The 19,905-nt window shown below is 26.7% G+C and overlaps 1 protein-coding gene across 1 annotated transcript in view; it reads right to left on the bottom strand.

Annotated features, from left to right (window-relative positions):
* The window catches only part of LOC129965736 (dual specificity tyrosine-phosphorylation-regulated kinase 1B-like), an 87,697-nt gene that overhangs the window by 19,309 nt on the left and 48,483 nt on the right, over positions 1–19,905 (bottom strand). Inside the window, exon 2 of the mRNA XM_056079870.1 lies at positions 2,612–2,814. Coding sequence (XP_055935845.1) covers positions 2,612–2,814 — 203 coding nt within the window. The remainder of the gene's footprint in view (positions 1–2,611; positions 2,815–19,905) is intronic.

Here is a 19,905-nt window from a genome sequence, read left to right as displayed (position 1 = left end):
CATTATATGCAATCTCACAAAATTTTACAAATGAAGACTAGTAGTTTCAAATCTTATTATTTCTTAACTGGGTATTCATGAATTAATTGTAAGCAATACTTGTAGATATTTACAGCCCCTAGGTTTTATTACCAAGATAGTTACAATATGTATAATAAAGCTAGGTAGTAGTAGTAGTTTTTTTAGGTAGCCAATTTTTTTTAGATAAATCAGCAAATAAACATCATTCATGTAATATTTTTTTGCAAACAGTAATGAAATACAAAAAGTCCTAAAATGTAATGTTATTTTTATAACATTTTTGCTAATAATATGCTGTTAACCTAAAAATTTGCCAATAGCATGAGGTTAATACCCAAGTACTCTTAATTGCAATATTTTACCTGAAATAATATTCAATAATTACTCCCAAGGCTTAAATTAAAATAGGTACCTTGTCACTTTTCATTGATTGATTTATAGAATATTGAACATTAATTCTGAATAAACAATTTAAATCAATATAATATGCAAAATGTGAATGCTGAATGCAAAATCAAAGAAGGTACACTTAAGAACAAATTCTTGAAAATCACTATATGAATACCAATTTTATACAAAAATAGTATGATTTAATATGATGATATCTGGTTCTTAGTAAAGAAATTAGTTTTGTCAAACGTTATTACAATCTCATTTCTATAAGTACTTTGGTAGGAGAAAAAATTTTATTACAAAAATCACAAAATGATTACTGAGAAAATATGTTAATCTAATAAGGATGACAATGCATAGTTGCAAAAATGAAAATCTGAGAGCTTCCAACAAAAGCAGAAATGGAAGATTTTACAGCTACCTGATATAATATTGGTTAAAGGAGAACATGCAAACAACCAAGGCTGGTGACAAGAAAAAAAGAAAATAAATAGATAAAATTAAAAAAAATAAACAATTAATTATTTAAAAGTTTGATTAATGAATCGAAATCTTACAATTATTACTAATAAAAAATATCAAGCATAAAACACCATTCTGTTTGTTAAATTAATAAATCCCTAAATATGAAGACTTTTATTAGAATATATATAATAGATAAATCCAAAAACTCAAAAAAGAAAACACAAATTCAAGAAATATAAAGAGTAAAAACAATGTAAAAAAGAAGGATTTGCTACGAATGGATGCATCACTATTTCATCTTATTGCATTTCTATGTATTTACATAAGTTGACACATTCAATTTAGTTACACCTTTAAAATAATTTTTTTTCTTCACATACTTAATTCCTAGCCTAAATGCACTTTACTTTAAACAGAAAGGTATGAGCAATGAAATGCTTCTGAATTTCTGTTAAGTTACTGAAAAAATAAAAATCAGTGGAATGCTAATTTTGAACATACTATATACTATGAATACATTCCTTATTTCATCTTTCTATAATTTCATGTTTGCTCACATCTCATAACTGCTTTTTCCTAATATCACACATGTATTAGATTTATTTATAATATCATCTATTCAATTAAATTATCTTTTATCTTCGTAGGTAACATTTTATCACTTTCAAGAATATGTCAAAACTTTAATACGAACTATTTCAAATTGCAATAATAATATGAACTATTTCAAATTGCAATTTTAATATTGCTCTTTGGAAATTCTTAACTACAGTTCCAGTCAATTTATCGTTAAACATGCACATACACTCCCAAACAATTCAAAATCATGATGATTAATTTTTTTTAAACATGAAAAATTATTTGAAAACTTAGCACTATACAAGCACTAAAAATTCTCAAATTTTCAAAGCAGAAAGATTTTCTAGAGGTCAACAATGAAATTAAATTAATATTAATCAATATTAAATTCAAACAAATTATCACAATGTAAATGTATCAAATATTTAAAAATAATAAAACAATGATAAATAGTTTATTAATTTGTAATGTGAAAAAAAAATTTCAAAAGAAAATGTACATTGTTTTAGGTTAATTTACGATCAACACATTAACAAAAATATTGCAAAAATATAACATAGCTAACTAATTTAATCAAACATGGAAATTTCTTATCTTATGATTTTAAATTTTGGCTTTTAAATAAAAATCACCGCAGCTAAAAAATTTTGCATATTGCCCCAAAAAATATATCAATGTTCTCAAGTAAAATATGTTTGTACTCAATAATAACTATACAATACCCATTAAGAACAATAATAAAATGAAAAGAGGGAATAAATAAATTCCACCTTTTATCACAATTAAAACAAATGTTATTTTAATACCATTGATAACATATAAATACCAAAACTCAGAGTTGTAGTCAATATTAGAATATGAATCCCTCTCTGAAAGCAAGTTGGATTTAGTGAATTCAATTTACAGATTTCAATAGTGGAAGAAAAAGAAATGGATGGGGGTATGAAAATCACGTTTCCTATCTCGCAATTCAGCAAAGAAAAGAGATCATCAAAAGATTTGATACAAATGAAAAAAAATATTTAATAACACATAAAACTTGCTGTACTTTTCTTCTATTTCTTCATTAATATTATATAGACTACACAACATTTTTGATGATATATAAACAATATTAATTTGGATAATTCTGAAAGATAAGAAACTAACAAACCTCATTAATATGTTTATATGTTTTGATGAGATCAACACTAAGTTTTCTGAGAGGTGCATGGCTTGGGTCTCGGTATTTTCCTGGGATTCGAGCTTCTAAAACGGCCAAATCTGCATCTGGATCCTGAGCAGCAGGAGCCATGCCAGCAAGCTGATCCTGGGTCACAAGTTGTCCATACATGGCTGACTTCTGGTTTGAACCAACTAAAAATAATAATAATGATAAATTAATATGTTTATAAATATAGCACACCTACACAATATAAGAAATATAATCACTCAAAAATATTTTAACAGAACATAATGTCTAAAGAATCATGAAAGCACATGATTTTTGAGCCCCAGTCTTACAACATATATATAAAAATTCTTTTGAAGTTGGTTTTATTTCTCAAGCTATTGATTAAACCCTTAAAAGATATATATTACAATCATTATTAGAGGTTTAAAGAAAATTATTAATATCACTTTTTCTTAATAAAAATTCAGAAACATTACTTAACCAATCAAATTTTTTTATAACATTCTTTTAATGTATAATTTTACAAACATCTCTACCTCCAAAAAAAAAAAAAAGTTTATGGTATATTATACGTCTTTAAAATGTTAAAAATAAGAATTATGCTGTACATCTTTTTAAAAATAATAATAACTACCACATCTTATAAGAATCCCTTGCAACATCAATGTATTTCATTTTACGAAAGAATGTTCATTTATCATAATTATTTTCACATCAGCAAATTAATTTGTGGGAGAAAGTTTTGAGATTTGATAGCTTGCGAGTCCGAGAGCTATATTATGCATCAATGAAAGCAAATTATATTTTAACGGAAAGATAATTTTGTCAAAAATATAATCTAATAAATAATATTTATTTATTAATAATTAAAAACATATATTCATTTTTTTAAACATTAGCACACATGTGGGGCCAATTTGACTCCAAGTTGTCAGACACTAGGCTTTAAAAACAATATGTAAAATGTTCAGCTAATTTAAAACTCATAAATATAACTTCTCTTTTATTCTTTGGGTTAATGCCTAGCATTAAATTAAAAACTTATGTTGGGATATTGAGGTTAATAATTTTTTAATGATAAATGTGAAAAGTTATGAATGTGTGCAGTTATATTGCCTGTTCATGTTTATTATAATTGCATTAAAAAATGCATGTTAACAATTCAGTACATGCAACCTTTTTTTGAACATTAGTGACATATACAAGGTCATTTTGACACTTATTCCTTATCTAATTGATTATCTGCATAAAAATAAATTATATTTGGAACATTAGAATATTTTTACATGTAAATATGCTTTACTTAAGATACAAATGCAATTTTTAACAAGAAAAACCAAAACTGACCTTTGCCCCCCCCCCATCTATTCTGTATTCATTCTCCCCCTCCCCATTCAACACATAAAAAATTTATTATTATTTTTTTTTCCTTTATAAAAATACTGGAAGAATAAGAAGTATTTACATTATTATTATTATTTTTGGGGGTGAAAGACATCACGTGTGTGTGCTCATGGGTAAATAATCTATTAAAAGTTGCAGTTAAAATAGCCAGAAAAATGAACAGCAATTTGCCTATGCAAATAGGAAATTGTTTTCTCTATTTAAATGTGAACAATTAGCATGAGTGTTTGAAAAGCTAATGTCAAAACAACTTTTGTTTCAGGAACAGACATAGTGATTGAAATTGAAAGGATATTTATATTTTGTTTAGTGATTAAAGCTATTAAATTCATAATTATTTTATTTCTTCATTTAGTGAACTTATAAAATACAAAACCCAAACATAGCAGGAAGATAATAGTTAATCTAGATTCCAACATAAACAAGAGGAAAGCTAACACAAAAGCATTCTAAAATTATAAAGTAGTACCTATGTATTTTCCAGATGCCAGAGAATAAACATCAAAGATATTATGTTTATTGCAACCAATGATTACTTAACAAAGTTGTTATATTCGCCTATTGATTACGCTCCCCAATAACATGCAGTGAGGCCTAAAGTTCAATAATGACATGCGATTATTAAACAAGTACATAAAATTTAAAAGTGGAACAAAGTGATTCGATTATAACAAAACAAGATCTTACTGAGCAGGAAAGGTTGCATGATAGCAAATTGTAGTGCAAAAAAGATTTTATTATTTGTTTATTTTTATTTAAAAATTGTGTGTAAATTATTAAAATGTATGTGTACATAGGAAAACAATGCAATGAGAAACTGAATGCAAAGGACATTTGGTAAAAAATTTTTAGCATCAACTTCTGCACTTTAATTTCATAAAATATCTATCTCAGATAAATATTTAGTATATTAAACTACATTAAAAAATGCAGTGAAACAACTGAACAGTAAGATTTTAGATAATGCAATTGTCATCTTCCTTTTCGGCAGTGATAGCAAAAATACAAAAAAAATAAGTGAAAAAGTTCTATCATGACTGCAAAATGTCTATAATGAAATATTCAGTGTTATGATCTAGGGTTGTATTTTATCAAAAATCATAGATACAATTTGAATTCTAGAGAAGATAAATGTTAAAATAGCACACATGTTTATACACCAGTTTAAAGAATTTTTCTACCCAAGTAATACTCAAAATAGAATAAAATTCTAAGCCATATTACAAGTATCTATAAAAAAATAACTTCAACTTGATATCTGATTGCAAAGACGGTCCAAAAATGTCTCATTCATATGAAAAAATCTATGATGTTGGCTAAAGAAATTCTTAATCAGAGATAGCCAGCCATCAAAAGCATTGTAAAGAAAATGCAATCCAATTTTAGACAAAAATATCTGTAAGATTAAAAAGAAGTTAATTTCAATCCATGGAAAAATAAAATTACTCCAGAATAGATGGACACTGTTACTCTATAATTAATGTTGAAATTTACCCTAATGAGTACTAATTAGCAGTGAGAAATTTCATTTGTATAAGTTTTAGAAACTAGTTCACTATTTATAAAGATACTAAAATTTAGCATTTTTGAGTTATGATATAGAGTTTTAAAATATTTCATTGAAAAACAGAAGTGCTGTTTAGTTATCTAAATTCAGAAATATATATATATTTTTTTATGGTTACCACAATTTTGGACACTGCTGTATTTTTTGGGATTTTGATTTTTTTTTTTTTTTACGTACCATGGAGAAGCAAGTTATATAGATTCTAGATTTCTACTCAAATTTGTACATCTATTTGGAATTATCAATACAATTTATTGATCTTAATTATTATGGCTTAATTTTCTTGTAACAATTTCAAATCAATTACTTTAAAAAATGAAAGTTGGAAATTGGATATACTATCAGCAATTGTGGTGAAATAAATGCTAAGGTATTACAAATCTAAGAACAAGATTAAAACGTAATATAAACAAATAGTTGTTAAGTTGTCACACTATAATCATCCAAATTTCCATATAACATTTTAAGAATCAAAGCAGCAAGGTGTTAGTAAGTGCGTTTTCTTTGTTTGAATATATATGCAATTACATCTAAGCAATTCAAGAAAACTGAATCTGTACTATATCCAAAGCATAAACTACTGGATGAAACCTTAATAAATAGCAACAGTTGATTTGTAATTAATCAAAAACTGTTTATCAGCAAAATGTTGTATAGTTCACTTGGAATATGAGATATCAATAAATATGCACACACACACACTCACTCTAATTTAACTAGTCAATTATTCAGAACAAAAGCTGAAAACATAAGTGCAAAATTTATTGATTTCATTTTAACTTTGGTACCAGAAGTCTATTCTACAGCTATCAATAAAAAGATATATGTTTAAATACATTATATTTTATCTATGTATAATGTGGATATGTATGTTGTATTATGTCGCGATTGCATTAAATAATAAAGTTGGCGTCGCAAAAGCTGACTTCAAACACTCATAATTTTTTCCTGCCTTATTCCTGCAAAAAATATAACGCAATTAAAAAATTTCTGAAAAACTAAACCAGTAACTGTACCCTTTAAAACTTCACATAATTTGAAGTCGAATTATTTTGTTCGTGTTCATTTGTGCCAAAGAAGGAACAAACAAAAGCGAGTCACCCGATCCTAATCATCGTGTTTCGCAGCGACCAATCAATCATTCTTGTATCGATCGTCTCTCCAAGACGGCGGGAACAAAAAGATCGGAGAAGTATATGCCGGTTTCGTTGCTAAGCGACGCTTCCACTCGGTGTTAGGAAGGATGTTATTTTGCCTCCGCTGGGCATGGAATTTTTATGCCGAGGATTCTGTTTATTGCTCATCAGCTATACATTTGAATTTTTAAGGCAATTGCTGACTGCCACCACAATATATGTTAATTTTTTTAACAACAAATCGCATGCATACTGTAAACTAGATTTAAAAAAATAATAATAATTTTCCACTAAAGATAATTTCTGGCAACGTTTAAGCAATTTAACAAAACCCATCTTTGTCTCAAATAATTATTACAGGAAATTATGAAAGAGATGAATTTGGAGCTATACTTCAAATCAAAAAGTTTAAAGAACTGTTGGTCAAAATAAAGGCGAATAAAACTCCTTTGAAAGAAACATTTCTATATTTTTTTTATAAGTCTCGTTTCGAAAAGGTTGGCGACCTCCATTATCTATACAAATCAAAACATCTTTCTTTCAAATTCTAACATATTTTTTGCAGAAATTTATTAAATGAAGCTCGTCTGATTGTTTAAAATAAAGGAAGTAGACTTGATGGAATGAACCGTGACAATGACATATGTTATGCTTCGGATATGATCTGTCTTAGTATATATTTTCGAAGCTGTCTGGCATCAACTTATTGCGACAATTTCTGGAAATGAAGGATAGTTTTTGCAATTATAAATCCCAAACATGCTGTTTAAAGTTCAAATCTCTAAATAAAATCATGATTATCTTATATAAACATTTATTTAAATTTTCAAGTTATTATAAATGTTTAAATTTTTAACAAGTCATAAACAAGTTATATTTTAAAACATAATGAATTATATATTCATTGTAATTCAACATTAGTTATTAATTACTAACTGAACCTTCATTCATTCTAAAGTGATATTTTGAGTGATACTAGTGATAGTTTGATTAAAAAGGGTATTTTTATCATAAAGTGAAAATAATCGGTATATAATAATGTTTTTTTTTATTTAAAATAGAAATTTATTGATAAATATCCCTCAAGCATTGATAAAAATATATAAAACTAAATGACTATTTTTTAAATCCTTTCTTGATCCGAAAAAAATTGAATCGTAATATACACCCATTTTAAAGTCAATGAATTGGCAGCTTTCGCAAATATTCTATAAAATAATTATTCTTCACAAGCTGCTTAAGTTTCTAAAAAGTACAATGTAACATTCCCTTTTTTTTTGTCAAAGTAAAATAATTTGAATATTGATAAAAATATTATGATATATGTGAGAGATTCGCAAAAAGTGCAAGATTTTTATAAATAACTATTAATTATCTTTTTCAAAACAATAGTACCTGCATATTTATATTACTGATAGTTTATCCGATGTATATTTTTATGTATTTTCTCCTGAACCCGAAACTGTTTTAAAATTTATTCTGAAATGAAATAAGAATGCTAAAATAAATTTACATTTGGCGAAATCCAGGTCCCTATTTCCCATAAAATTATTAAATACCTAATATTTATTTAGTAAAAATATAGAAGATCGGTTTATTTTAGCAACTGTTCGCGATCTAGGTTGTGTTTCCAATTGTTTGCATAAGAGAAAAATTGACAGAACTATCACCTTTGACATAACTATTCATATAAATAAACATTTTATGCATCCATTTAAATGTAGAAATATTGAAGGAACAAATTCATTTGATCAAGTCTTTAGTAAAAGGATCTAATGAGTTATAATCTGGCTTTAAATCGAAGTCGTTAAAAGAAATTTCGAAAACGATTAAAATAAAAATTCCAAAAAGAATTTATTCACATGATTTTACGTTCATCGATTGAATTAATGAGCTGATTAATATGAGTTTAATCTTTTGTGTACCGATTTACTTACAAAAAAAGCTAGTATTTGGATTTCCAAACTCAATTTTTGTTGCAATGAATAATAAATAAAAATAGTAGATATATTATTTTCCCTCGAATCATAGGCGAGATTCGTTTTATTATGTTTAGGCAAAGCAAATGCATGAAAAGAATTCGCCGTCAATTATAAACCAAAAAATAAAATGAAATGGTCAAAATAAACGGCGTCTAAATGATAAAAACTAAACTGTGCCACTACAATTTCAAAATTGGCTCTCACACTATATGGATGTAATTTCACTAGTTCAATATGTAATACGAAAAGAAAACATTTAAACTCATCCATTTTTCTGATTTAATTGGTCAAAACTACAAATTTTAATCAATAGGCAAAACTATATAAATTATCTGAAATTAAAAAAAAAATTTAAACTAAATAATTTTCTATTTATAGTAAACAATTTTGCAACGCAATACTCTCAGCTGTAAGAAAGCATCTACTTTCGTATAATATCGATTTTATTTGTTCAATAAGGTTTGAATTCTGAATTTTTGAAGAAGTTCATCTTTAATGTGAGATCACTTTTAGAACACGAATGAAAATTTAAGAAAATTATTTTTAAGAAAAAATCTACCTCGATTCAAACACAATGCGTTTAAATGAAACCATCTAGCAGACGAAACAAATAAACCTATAGAACAGATTAAAGTTACACATATTTAGAATCTGCTAATTCAATTTTTTAATAGATAATTTTTATTTTATAACTGAAACAAATTACTAAGATGTAAAGGAAAGCAATATCATCCTTTACAGTTATTTAAAAATAAAATAACAGAAACGCACATGCAATTAAAAATACAATTTGCAAAATTTGAATCAAGGTTAAAAAGATGAACAATCCATCTATACGAAAAATAAATAATAGATTTCTCTTAAATCTATTCATTATTTGTTAATTATGATGAAAATTTCCTGATGATATTTCTTATAACTTAAAATACATAAAGCATTTGTTCTCAAAATAATAATAATAATAATAAAAACATCTTTTAAAGCAATAAATATTTTTTTTTATTATGATGTTGGATTTTTATATGTATGTTTTATTCGAAGACTACATAAAGAGTTCAAGACCATTGCTTGTAGAGATTCCCACATAAATGAACACATTATAATTATTTGATGCATAATTAATACAGATTACTATTATTTTTGTTTCATAATCAACAGACTAAATTACTTCGTTGCATTTAATAAATGAATTGTTTCTATACTCATTTTCGCATTTAAAAAGAAAACAAAATTCGCTCTTGTTATTTGCTTTGAAAAAATTCAAGAGTATAATGAAAATTCTACGATCAAAATACAGCATTTCATTTTATTTGTAAGTACTTTCATATGAAATGCTTTTTCTTTAAGCAAAAGAAAGATCCGAAATGAGTTCAAATGCTCCTTAAACCCTAAGGCACTTTTTGCTCATTGAAAATTTTTGAACAAAAATTAATAGAAAAGTTTAATGCTTAAAAAAATTAATAAATAATTTTCATTCCTGCTCAAATAATTTTATAAAATAAATCAAATTATTATCAGTTTAATAATATTCATTTGCAAATGGAATAAAAGCAGCAGCTGCTTTCATCTAAAATATTTCCAACTACTACTGGTATAGGCGTGCAGCCATCCAGCAGAATATAAACACAAGCAAAATAATCGTCTGCAAAAAACGAGGAAGGATCGAAGTGACCAAGCCTCGTTCGTTCCATCTCGGTGTCTGAGAAGCAGAGCCCCGGCCCCGTTGCACTAGCTGCACGTTATTTTTAGACGCGATCAATAGTGAGGGGGGAGCTCTCTCTCTCTGTGTACGTCTGGACCATAGAGGAATGGTGGTCTCTATGGTCTGGACGGGGTGGATGCGGCCCGAAATCGTCTGCGTCTGCCAACAAACGTCCTGATGTTCTTTTCACTCAGTTTGTGTATGCGCTTTGCACGCACCGAATTTTATTTCTTATTAGCAACGAAAATACAGATATACGATGCAAAATGGCGGATTGTTTTGAGTGCTAACATTTCTATTTTAAATATCTTATGTTATTTTTCAATTTATGCAACACTGAAAACTGAGCTAATTAAGCAATAATAATTAATAAATGATTAGCATTGTGTAATTAACAATTATTACTACTAAAAAGAAAATAATAGCTTATATCTTGATGTACTTAGAAATGCAATGGTAAACAGATACAAACACAGATGACCTTATGAAATATAATTCATACAATGATTCAAAACCATGACGTGAAATTGCAAAATATGAAGGCAATATGTAAAGTTTATTTTATCGCAAAAAATGTTAAAATTAACCGTATATATAATTAAAATCGTACTTAGTATTAATCGTAATCGTATTAATCGCAATCTGAAGATTCTATTTATAATTAGCTGAATTAATTTTGCATAAAGCAACACTTAATTGCATCGCTTTTCATAAATAATAGAAAAGAGGGGTACGCAGTTCTTTTTTACATATAATAAGTGCAAAATAATAAGATTATCTAGAAATGTAATCAAAACTGGTTTCTATATCAATATTTATAAATGCAAAGTTGCAATTCTATCAGTCAAAAGTTCATTTTCATTTCATAAAACAAACGCTTTTTAAAAACATTAAAGCGCATTTTACAAAAATATATTTCATTTTTGAAACATAAGCATTTTGCATTTTTTCATATTCAAACTTTTTTCATTATTTTTACAAATATTTTATTTGATTTTAATTATTTATGAAAAAGACATGAAGAGTCCATTTACTTTCCCATGTTGAGTAGATGTACGGTAAACGTTTTAAAACTTTTTTTTGAAATTTTGTTGTACTTGCAATTAAGATTCAACTTCAGCATCAAGCAATAATGATAATTTATTAAGTGCCTCATTTTAAAATACCGCTATTCTTTTTTGTCATAATATGGACCTATAAAGATAACAAATTAGGGAAATGCTCAACACCATAGACAGAAAAGAGTATAAGCAAAGCTACATAAGAGACAAAGGCAAGCTGTACGAAATATTTAATTGAAAATTTTAGCAATCATTTATTTTGGCGAACCAATTAATAGCCGAAGGCGGCTAATAATAGCAATAAATTTAATTCCACACAAAATATTTACAAAATTTCTTATTTTCATATAATTTTTCTTTACTTCACAATTTAAAAATGAATGGCAATCAATCCTTCGAGACTTCAATTTCCTCCATCAGACTTGATTTTTTACCCTTATTTATATTAAACGCTAATATATGATTTGGTTATTTATGCAAAGTCATGAATTTTTATTACGAACTAGCACGAACTGACTTCCAATTAGTTTATTCATATTTCAAACCCTTTTCGATCAGAGCGTTGTTTTTAAATTACTTGTTATTCATCTACTTATTATTTTGACTATTTGAAAGCGCTCTATTGAATCGAAAGTAATCGGGAGAACTTTTAAATTGCTGAATCAGTTCATTAAACTCAATAGCGAACGATTTCCATTTGATTTTCATCAGGAAACTTGTGTGAGGGTATTCTAGTCCCCCGCCCCCCGCTTTGGTTATACAAAGAATTACATGCATATTTCCTATTTTTTTTTTTTTTTTTTTTTTAATATAATGGTCATGGGTGGATCGTACAAGTAACTTTAGGGCATACAATGGAATTTTGAAAAATTCCTCATTACGAATATTAAAAAAAATAATAATAAAATTAAAATTCTGAATTTATTATATATATTTATATTTTATTGCATTTATTATTATATTTTTCTTATTTAGATAACGTATAATTAACTTAGCTAATCATTGAATGCGCAAAACATCATGTTCGGGAACTCATGAGCGATCCCCAATGCAAACAAATATTTATGACGTTTTCACATGTGATCACTTTTTAGTAAAAGAAAATTTAATCCAAAAAATCTTTTTTGAATTCAAGAATTAAACTATATTATATATATTTATATTTTAAAAAAATCCGAAAATATCTGTAAATAAAAGTGCAAAAAAAAAAGTTTGTAACTATAAATATACTGTTTACTGAATGGACTTTCAAATTTTACGCACAAGGGAAGATTTAGTGGAGGTTTAACACAACCTTTAATTAGATAGCGCCTTTACATTAATAATAATAATAAAAAAAGACTTCTTCCTCTAAATCCCATTTATGTATACTGATTGATAAAAATTTAACATTTAAAACTAATTTATTGTTTTCCCAATTGCCACTGGAAATATTTAGTTAAATAGTGTATTAACCGTTAAAAATTACTATCTAAAACATTATCTTTTAGCAGTATTTAAAATCACTAGGCACATTTTTTTTTGAAAGCCTAAAAGATTTGAAACTTTAATGCTCTAGATTTATTTATTTTTGCATTTTTATTAAAAATAAGGCAATAGATAGGTTCAGCTGTTATAATTATTTACATTAAAGGATAATTTGTATTAAAAACTTTATTTAATTAGCGAACACTTTAACCTTTGTTATAAATATTCAAGTCAGAAGTATAAGAAAAAGCTTTAATGAAGTGATAATGAAACAGTTAATTTTTCATTAATAAAAAAACAAGAAAATAATTTTTTCCTGTCTAACGATGCACATATAAGCTAAGTGAGATAAATGTAACACACACACAACAGGCATTAAAATATTTTCATCTCGAGCAACGCTGGATGTATTAGACTTTAATAAAACTGCGATAGTGAAGCTTCATTTAACAGGACGGTCACTATAAAAAAAACCTTTCCTTTTTTAAAAACAAGTAATATACAAAACAAAATTTTTTAAGTCAATTCCTACTTAGTCAACAATTTTTTTTAGTTACTTTTTAGTAAATAATTACAAAATTGGTGACAAACTAGGCGACGGATTTGGCGAGCAAATAGAAATTACTGGATATTAATTAATTAATTAATATTTTAAAAAACTGTATTAACATCAAGTGTCATCCACTACAAGTTTAAAAAAATGTATTTGAACTTGAGTGGATGAATAAAAAGTATTTTATTAACGATTGAAAATTTGAACAAGAGATATATATATAGAGAGAGAGAGTGTGAGCTAATAGTAGGAATTGAATATATATATATATATATATATATATATATATATATATATATATATATATATACGGCTTTTTTTCTCAATTATGTATTAAAAAAGAAAAATAAAATTTAACCATCACAATTATTTGTAAAATTGTAACATATCTAAGCTAGATAAAGCAAACGACATTAAATCTTTTCAGTTTAATTTTTTTTTTTCATACGATGTTTTAGCAAAATAATAATTAAAAAAAAAAAAAAAAAAAAACTGGAAACAATTTCAAAACTGCAGCGGAAGAAGGAGAAAGTATCTTTATTATTATTACAGTCTGGTTTAGGAATGAATTGGCGATAAAAAACGTGGGCAATGCTGTTGATTTGGAGATTGTCCAGTGGAGCAAGGAAACGGCAACTGTCTGGTCAGCACGAGATAACAAAATATAAATCCACCATACAGATGTTATATACGATTATGGTCAGATTTATTTACAACTAACACATGTCTCCTCCGCCTTTTTCTTAAGCGCATTCTATTTAATAGATAGGGAGGGCGAAGTATTTGAACCAAGCAAGGAAGGAATCAATGTTGTGTGTGTGTGTGCGTGCGTGCGTGAAGCTTTTCAGTTTTCTTCGTCCTTCCTTCATCCCCCCCCCTTCCTTCAGATGCAATCAAGGCGGTTGCCATAACAACTGCATCTGTTGTTTATTTTGTCCGCAGACTATGCGATATTTACCTTAAAAGAACGAGACGGAGTTATATATATATAAAGCTTATGGTTTTATGAGTCTAAAACGAAGGGTGGGATGTACATACATTAAAATATTTGACGTTCAAAGCGGAAATAATGCATTATTAAAACGTCTTAAAAAACAAATTTATAGTTAACTTTGCAAGAAATAATTATGTGCTATGAATGCAAAAAAAAAAAAAAAAAAAAGATTATTAAAATATTCTACCAAAAAAAAACATCCCTTAAAATTAGAAATTTTATAAGAATAGCGATGCCCGACACATTTGATCATAATTACATAATTCAATAAATCTTTGATATATATACGACTAAACTTTATTATTTTATAGATGATATCACACATATTAAAACCTTTATTAAGATTTCGATAAAGCCAGTTCAACTATTTTATACTATACCGTTTTTAAGGCATGACATACCACCAGTATTTTGAACGTTATGCAAAAATCCTTCAAAATACCTCACAGCGCTATCTGTTTAAATGTAGACATGGCTTTAACAGAACGACTTTTTATTATAATAATTAGTAAATTTACATTTGAAAAATACATCATTTTCAACACATATGTCGCATTTTGTATTATTCTGATTTAATTTCATGAATTTGCAAACATGATTTAGAGAGAGCAGTATTAAAAAGAAACAGATGGTAAAATTTATCGTCTTCGTTTAGACTTAAGCAGAACATTAAAGTAAAACGATATTTCAGAAAACAAATTCGAATCGCTTTCTCCTACATCTTTAACATTTTCAATTAAGGAATTTTTTGGAAGCCTATTATTTGTAGTTTAAACCCTTTCGGCCCTAACACGGTTATTCTTGCACATAAAACGAATGTGAAATTACAACAGTGGGAGAGTGGCATTTTCAAAATGCCTATAAATAAAAGTCGGAGTTTAGAACACATATCAACATGTATAAAACATTTATAATAAAAAAGATCAATTATAAGAGTTCATTTATTACTAAATAAAAATATTTATGAGAACATCTAATTTCATGAGGGAAAAAAATAGCATGCTTTGTCTAGGATTCTTTTAAATTGAACAATGAATTATGCGAAAGCTATTTATGGAATATTAAAAGAAATAATTTATTTTCCCTTCTAAATTATTATATTTTACATTAGTCAGGAAGGGCAATTAGAAAAATATTGTAAGTTAAATAAAAAAAATACATTAAACGAGAATTAAGTCTCATGATATGGCAGGAATAAATTTTGCCACTTTAAAAATAAAATTCTGTTATTAATTTAATCGTGATTTCATCTTCTGACTTTCTGCTCGCAGGTCATTAGAGAAGAAAACCACGATCGTTTGGCCTATAATTTACACTGAAAACAGCAGCCATTTAATAATGGTCACAATAGTATTTCATTACATACTGCAATGATTCAAAATTTCATCATGAAAAATGTATATTGCACAATACGTAAGAATGGTTGATAGAAAAAATTGATTTACTCCAAAGAAATATTAAAAAAAAATAACCAATAACAAATTTCCTCCTACAAATGGCAACAAGCAGAAGAAATTCTAAAATTTTTGAAAGTGAATAAATGAAGACGCTAAAGTATGAATAATAAAGTGATGGTACTATAAAATAAATATTAATGGTATAATAAATGGTACTATAAAGTACACTAAAACTTTCTCAGAGATGTCACGTACAGGGAAAAAAAATACATAAAAAGTATATATTCAATTTTAATGTAAAAGAATAAAAAAGATAAAAATTAAAAGTCAACAAAAATAAATAGTGCAAACGGTTATATTTTGGCGTTCCTTAACGATGGTTAATAATAATCTTCACATATTATAAACAAAAAAACAAAAAATGTCACGAGGGAAAAAAAAACACAACATTATCAATATGTATTTTTCCTTTTCTCTATGCACTGCTTTAAATTTTATACCGCCATTTATATTCCTCATATCACTGGCGCCAAACGACGTTAATTGTCGTTATTCGAAACCCTCACATTCATTACCACCAAGAACAATAAAAATGAGGCAGCATTCTTAAAGAGATTCTTTTCGATAAAGAAACCAGAAAGTTTATTAGTAGCTTCACACAAGAAGCTAAATAAAATAAAGCAAATAACTGATAAACTTTCACAAATAAAGGACATTAAAAAAACAAAGCAAGAAATTCTTCGCTTACATTATATGGCCCGCCCTTTACTAAATTCACTACCCTACAGTTTGTTTATTAGTTCCGGAAAGAACTTCATGTAGTTCGGGGGATACGTTAAGTCAACAATAACGACCAAAACTTTTTTTTTTCTTAACTTATTCCAACGTGACACCTATTTTACATTTTCTGGTGTCAGATGCAGAAAAAAAAGTTTATGTTCTTTTCATACTTTTCTTTACACACCAGAGGCGTTTTGCTCCGTTCCTGTTATTCGAAAATCATATGCGCGGTTCCGTTCGATTCACGCAAGGTGCACCACCCCAGGTTGTGTTACACCTTTCCCTTCCCTCCTCCACTCCACTCTATACTTCTCGCCGTCTTTTATTTTCTTTTCATAGTAACTTGTCTTTCATTGGAGTAAGTTGTAAAATAGGGTTGGTGCTTTGCTAATAAGATACGTAAGAGAGATTGTAATTTGGGGCTTCTGGAAAAAGTTATGAATGATAGGCAGGGTAAAAAGGATAAAGTATACTATAAATCTATAGTTTTCATCGATTGTGCTGTAGGCATTGGTTTTTATAACAGAAATCTCAAGGCGGACAAATGCGCCTCTTCGAATCCGAATGTTCAGATATCAATCAGAACATTCAGAATTTTGTATAATGAAACCATATTTGGAACTTAATAATAAATAATCAACCTAAATTTAATAAAATAATCAATACCAAATACAGCAGTTTGGTAATGGTAAAATATATATATTATTTCTCTTAAAACTGTATTCATAAAGACAAATTCTATAAGAAATACTTTCCGAAAAAAATCAATTTCAAAAGATTAGATAAATATATTGCGCAAAAAGCAATAAATACAGTTTTGTTTTTTAATTTTTAATTTAAGAAAATATATTTTTGGAACAAGAAGTACAAATGAAAAAGTTTCTAATTTTTATTATTATTAGAGCACCACTTTATTATTATTATTAAAACATTTATTTCCCACTAAAATTATACAAATATATATAGTTGGACTAAATCTATTTTTTTAATAAAATGTTTTCTTTGTCTGTCGTCGCAGGTAATTATTATTATTTGCTTTTTTTACAAAGTTTTATTCCAGTCGACTTTGTTTCGATTAATTTTAGATCAAAATTTAATGTCCATCATTTTCTTCTTCATCATTTGTGTTCTTATATTCAATAATTATTATTTTTCCATATTTATCAATAATTTTTCTATCTTTAAATTTATCTACAGTTAAAATGCACATTTCTCATATATATTATATAATTAGTTTCCTCCCTGGATTCTTTTGACTTAAAATTTTTTAGCACATGAATTACATCAACATTTTCTTCTTGAATTTCATCTAATAAACTTTTAGTCAACTTCGAAATTATTTAGCTTTTTAAAAAATTAATTACCAAAAAAATGATTCTTCAGAAATATTAAATTTCTAAGGTTACTTCTCTATAATATAAATTTATAATTATAATAAAAATAATTTTTTTCGAACCAAAAGCAACTTTATTAGACTAATGACGGATTTTGAAAGCAAATCCTTATGATTATAGTAAATCATGAAAATTATCATTCTTTTATTGATAGCATCGGTTCTATTTCAAAAAAGAAAAAGGTTTATGTGATATAGAAGCTAAAAATTTGAAATATAGAAGATGTATTTTAGAATCTTTTAAAGGAATTCATGTGAAAGGAAGAAATGATTGTGTGAAAAAAAAGTAGGCTGATGTTTTAAAAACTACGGATGAATAATTTTTCCGTATTTGAAAATAATAAATTAATTTTAAAAAATGCAACAAAAATATAATAATAATAGAAGAAATAGAAATAATAGAATTGAACAATAATGATACATATAAGTTAATATTCGAAAAAAAAATACAGAAGTGGAAGTTAATGAGGGTAAATAAATTTAAGTGATATTAAATGGGACAATAATATTGTTAGTATTAAAAATTGAAGAAGACGAGAAAAATATTTTATAACCATTAAAGTATATATTTGAAAAAAATACCAAGATTAAAAAAAAAACACATTTCAAGTTTTTTAAAAAAATTATAACGATTTAGTTTAATTATATTTTTAATTTAATAAACTGAAAGTGTAATTTATAAATTATAAAAATTTCATAAATAAATATTTTTTTAAATAATTAGAAAATTGTTCAAGTGTCGTGTCTTACTAAAACAATACACTAAGAATAGTTCATTTAGTGGAATTTATTAGAAAATCGGAAAATACTCACAACGGTTAAAACCACGATGATGGTATAAAATGTACTGAATAAAAGATTATCATAAAAATAAAAGAAATATAATTAAAAACGATTGCCAAAAATGATGATATAATAAAGAAATAGAAGAATTTAACATACTTTATCCTGAAACTTTTAAATAAAAACAAGGAAACATATGAGCAACTATTGTAGAAAATTTGGAGATAATATTACTGCTGCATTTCCAATCAATGACGGCAAATAAAGAATCAATTTACTTCCCTAAGCACGAATAAAAGGTTTCAGTTAAAACCATTCAATAGATTAATAATGGCAATTTTATTTTACATTTTAAAAGGAAAATTGACGGATTACTATTATGATTTATCGAAGATTGGGATTAAACACTCCTTCCTTATTTCCTTAATTATTAAGATTTTTAAGGGCGGCAAAGCAAGAGATTTTAAATTAATTTCATTATTTTTTATTGAAAAAAAAGGTATGCTTTAAAACTGACATTTTAGAACATTTCTCGAAAGCACAGGCAAATTAGCGATATCTCTTATGTGGTCAGATACGGCATTTTTTAGAAGCTTTTAACTCTCTCGTGAAAGGTATAACACTGGAAGCACACAGAAGAGTCAATTGAATTCTCTCTTAGGAGTATCTTGATGATGAAAGCTCCCTCTTTACCATCAGAGCAATATTGTGTTGTGCTATTATTCATTTAAGGATTTATTGTTTGTGTTTCTTCAAGTTTACAAAATGCTGTCTTGCGTTCGCTTCGGTTATATTTTCCTACCCATGTTCCATGCTTTCTTAAGGGGGGGGGAGGGTATCTTTGTGAGTTTTCTGGACTTTTCACTATACTCCCCCTCGAAAGATTTTTCGTAACAGTTATGTTTCATAACATAAATATTTAATAGGTCTAGAAGAATAAGAATTTTTTTTATTGACTGAAAGCTCTATTCTTTTCAGATTTAAATGCGCTTGAAATTAGAAAAAATTACATAAAAATTTATAACCCAAAAAAATAAAACTTTCTAGTTTCGAA

Source organism: Argiope bruennichi, chromosome 4 (genome assembly GCF_947563725.1).
Source record: "Argiope bruennichi chromosome 4, qqArgBrue1.1, whole genome shotgun sequence".
NCBI lineage: Eukaryota > Metazoa > Arthropoda > Arachnida > Araneae > Araneidae > Argiope > Argiope bruennichi.
Note: the sequence above shows the minus strand (reverse complement) of the source record. Positions and strands in the feature narration are given on the sequence as shown.